Source organism: Branchiostoma floridae, chromosome 1, assembly GCF_000003815.2.
Source record: "Branchiostoma floridae strain S238N-H82 chromosome 1, Bfl_VNyyK, whole genome shotgun sequence".
In the NCBI taxonomy this organism is placed as follows: Eukaryota; Metazoa; Chordata; class Leptocardii; order Amphioxiformes; family Branchiostomatidae; genus Branchiostoma; species Branchiostoma floridae.
In genome coordinates, this window is record NC_049979.1 from 18,193,037 (window position 1) to 18,196,588 (window position 3,552).

At 41.7% G+C, this 3,552-nt stretch overlaps 1 protein-coding gene across 1 annotated transcript in view; it reads right to left on the reverse strand.

The window, feature by feature from the left end:
• The window catches only part of LOC118420976 (rho guanine nucleotide exchange factor 11-like), a gene marked incomplete in the record, with an annotated part of 52,423 nt that overhangs the window by 39,640 nt on the left and 9,231 nt on the right, over nucleotides 1-3,552 (reverse strand). The window contains 1 exon segment of the mRNA XM_035828085.1: nucleotides 331-440. Coding sequence (XP_035683978.1) covers nucleotides 331-440 — 110 coding nt within the window.

Genomic DNA, 3,552 nt, shown 5'->3' on the forward strand with positions numbered 1-3,552 from the left:
TGAAAGCCATTTCTCTGTACTGAACATTGAGACATGGCACGTTCTGATAACACTGCCCACTACTTAGTTGATACTACTGATGCACTGTTAAATGTAACACTGAGATATACAGAAGTCTGCCAGTGTGTAGTGCAACAAATCGGCAATGTTGTTTTAAAATTGTACTTCAGAATCAGATATTACCACATTATTGTGTGCCCTAGCTGGTACTGACAGTTTGCTGAAACTGAAAGAAAACAGTCACAAATGTTCACTTTCAATGGCTGAGACCTGTTACTATAGTATTGTATACAAGTGCCCAGAAAAGAAGTGTTTGTAATTGTGACTTACCAGATGGGTCCACAGTTTCGATGGTGGAGTCCCGTTTGCTTTGGGCAGCCTTGTGGTCAGGAGAGCTGCTTTTCTTCTCACTGACTGGCTCCTTGGTGAGGCCGCCCAGCCTGCCGGGAGGGAACAGGAGATGGAACTTCAACAATGCCAAACATACACACAACAAAAGACTTTTCAACAATCATATAGCAAAGTGTTATTCTATTAGTCCACCAATGACTGTGACTATGTATCAACACAACACAAATAAAGGCAATAAAACAACTGATGCTGAACTGCCCAATAATTCCAAGTCTTCAAAGTACTATCAAAACCAAAGTAAGAGCTTAGCATCCAGCTAATGAGTTAGAGCTCAAACTTTGCAACACACTACTGTACAAAAAGGAGGAAATGTACTGATGTACTTATATGAGTAACTAGAAAGGCAACATTTTTGAAAAAATGCAGGATGTGGGCGAAGGGAAAAGAAAGGAAAAATCGCAAGAAAAGAAACAACTAGAATGACAACATTTTCGCGAAAATGCAGCAAGTCTTTCCCGTGGCCTTTTTTGAAGTTTAAGTCAAACTATCTTACACACAATAGTAATTGCCATTAGGTGCCCCGTATTCTCGGTTCACCCCTATTCTCGGCCTTTACCTGACGTCACGGGTTGTGCTGTGTAGCAATTATAAAGCTGAAATTCATGATCAGGTTCAGGTCCGGTACCGTACCGTAGCCTCCATTCCAAATTTGACTTAACGCCGCAGGCGACAGACATCGACGATACAGTATTTGGCTGCCGGTATGGTCCGAGGCGTTGACGAGCCCCCCTCCCCACATGGACCGTCCGACCGTTTAAACGCCGTCTTTTGAGGGCAATTAAAAAATAAATAAAAAGGCGTGTAAACTGAACGATGCTCTGTTTGCAAGATAAAATTGTTGTAAATATCAAAAAAGAAAAAAAAAGGACAACTAAAAGAGAAAAAAAAAGGACAACTAAAAGAAAGTTGCTCCCGCCCGGAATCGAACCAGGGTTGACCTAGCGAAAAAAGCGCAATCGCAGCTGGTGCTTTAGCCATTCGGCCAAGCTTGCCGTAACGTTTTTGCCTGCATTTTAACAGGTACATGTATACAAATGCAATGCGTAGCTTGAACACGTCCGTTCACTGTTTAATTTGCAAGATTTCAAGGTCCCATTTTCTGAAGATAATGTTTTTCTGTGCAAATTTATCAATCTTGTTCATTCCGTGGCGGGCAACTTCTTCCTTGAGCGCCTGTTTGGTCGAATGCATGGCCGATTTACTGCCGCGTCTCAGCTGCTATTATAAAACTGGATGCCGACATTTTGTGTTCTCTGCGTTGATAGGTCCAGCTCTGACGTACACCCGAGACAGTCTGAATTTAGGCCAATCAAAAAGCTGGGAACGCGGAGTATTTGCTAACAGCTTCCATTTTTCTGAGTTTTGATTGGCTATTATCAAAATGGATGCCGATTGTGTCCTGCGCGTTGATAGGTTCACCTCTGACGTACAACCGAGAAAGTGCGACTTTAGGCCAATCAAAAAGCTTGAAACATGGAGTACATGGAGGCTTCCATTTGTTTCTGATTTCCGGTGAAATACTTGTAAGAAAACTATATGTGTGGCTTCGCCCACATAACTACAAGAATATAATCAGTATCAACTCTGTATCAGTTAAGCACAAATCATCCATTGGGCGGTATGTCAGTGAAAGTTAATCCAACATAATATTAATAGAAGAGCTGACAAAACCCTTCCTGCACTTTATAGCTATGTTAGGTTCTTACTGCAAACCAGAAAAAAAAAAAAAACTCAGAGGTAGCCATTCTGCTTCTCTGTTCAAGTTCACGTCTCCTGGTCTGTTTGGCAGTGAATGCAACAGCAGAGATAAGTACTAGTAAGCGAAACTTTTAAACATAAACCTTTGCACCAATAAAGCGAGAGCAAACACAGGGCACTAGGAAGCAGCACAAGATAAGCACTTTGCAGACAGACATGGGCTGAGCATGTGTCAGCCCTAGTTCAAGGACCCTAACAGCCATGTAGCAGACAGCAGTAAATATGAAGGCTGATTCTTTCAGACTTAACCCAACCCCCCCAACACAACAGCTTAGGTTCAATGTCACAGTGAAATAAGCAAAATACAAACCATTGCCACAACATAAACTTTAACTCAATTCAACTCAATCATTTTCTTCATACCCATTTCTTCATACAAAATCTTGCATATTGTACTCTCATGTCACAATGTTTGGTGCTAGGTGCCTTACAATTAGTATGGGTGGCTTCTTAGAAGCGAAGCACGTCAAGGGGCTTTCTATTATTTAAAGCTATACATAGCCCATACATGTACGTATGCAAATAAAGGCAGCGAAACTGTTCATTGAAATGCACAGAGCCTGTTGCCATTCAGTTTAACAAATATTGTAGACATACTGCCTCAAATAGCAGCCTGGGTACCATCCGTGAAGTAGTTGGCTCCGGCGTTTATTTTACACTATATACAGTTGCTTCTTATAGCTCAGACATTCATTATATACTATATTATATACTATATACAGTCTCTAGATCTGCTGTTCTGTCTGGGATCCTTGGCCACATTAAGTTAACATATGGAATCGTCCAATAAAATCGTCCAAATTTTGGACGAGGGCGCTGCTTGGTCCCTACAAATGAGCGAATATAGGAATGGGTTCAAGAGCTTGTTCGAACAGGCGTTCCAACATCGAAACACCCTCCGTCCACTTGCAGGAGGGCCTGTTGTCATTGAACAAGTGCTCTAGAACTTATTCTTTACCACCAAAAGGTTTGAATGTGCAGGTCTCCAGACGGGTAGCAGAAACGAACATAGGAGCGAACTACTAAGCAGATGGTACCCAGGCTACTCAGGTATCATAACAACCCGGCCAGGGAATCCATACAATGTACCTCCACTGCTGGTAAAAATGCTCAATATACTCTACAGTCTATGCCTCATGCAATTCTATCTACAACCTTATACAAATTTTAATTTAAACATTCAGCAGTCTATAGCTAGAGCATGGGTGTTTTGCCTTGAGACTTTTCTCATAATACTGATACTGACCTATAGGCAGAAAACATGGGAATATTCATTGTACCAGTAGAAACCTCTGCATGGGAAGGGTTGGGAGAGGGGAGGACCTAAGAGAACCCAACAATGCTGAAAAAAGAGACATGACAGAAGGAACCAAACATTAGAGT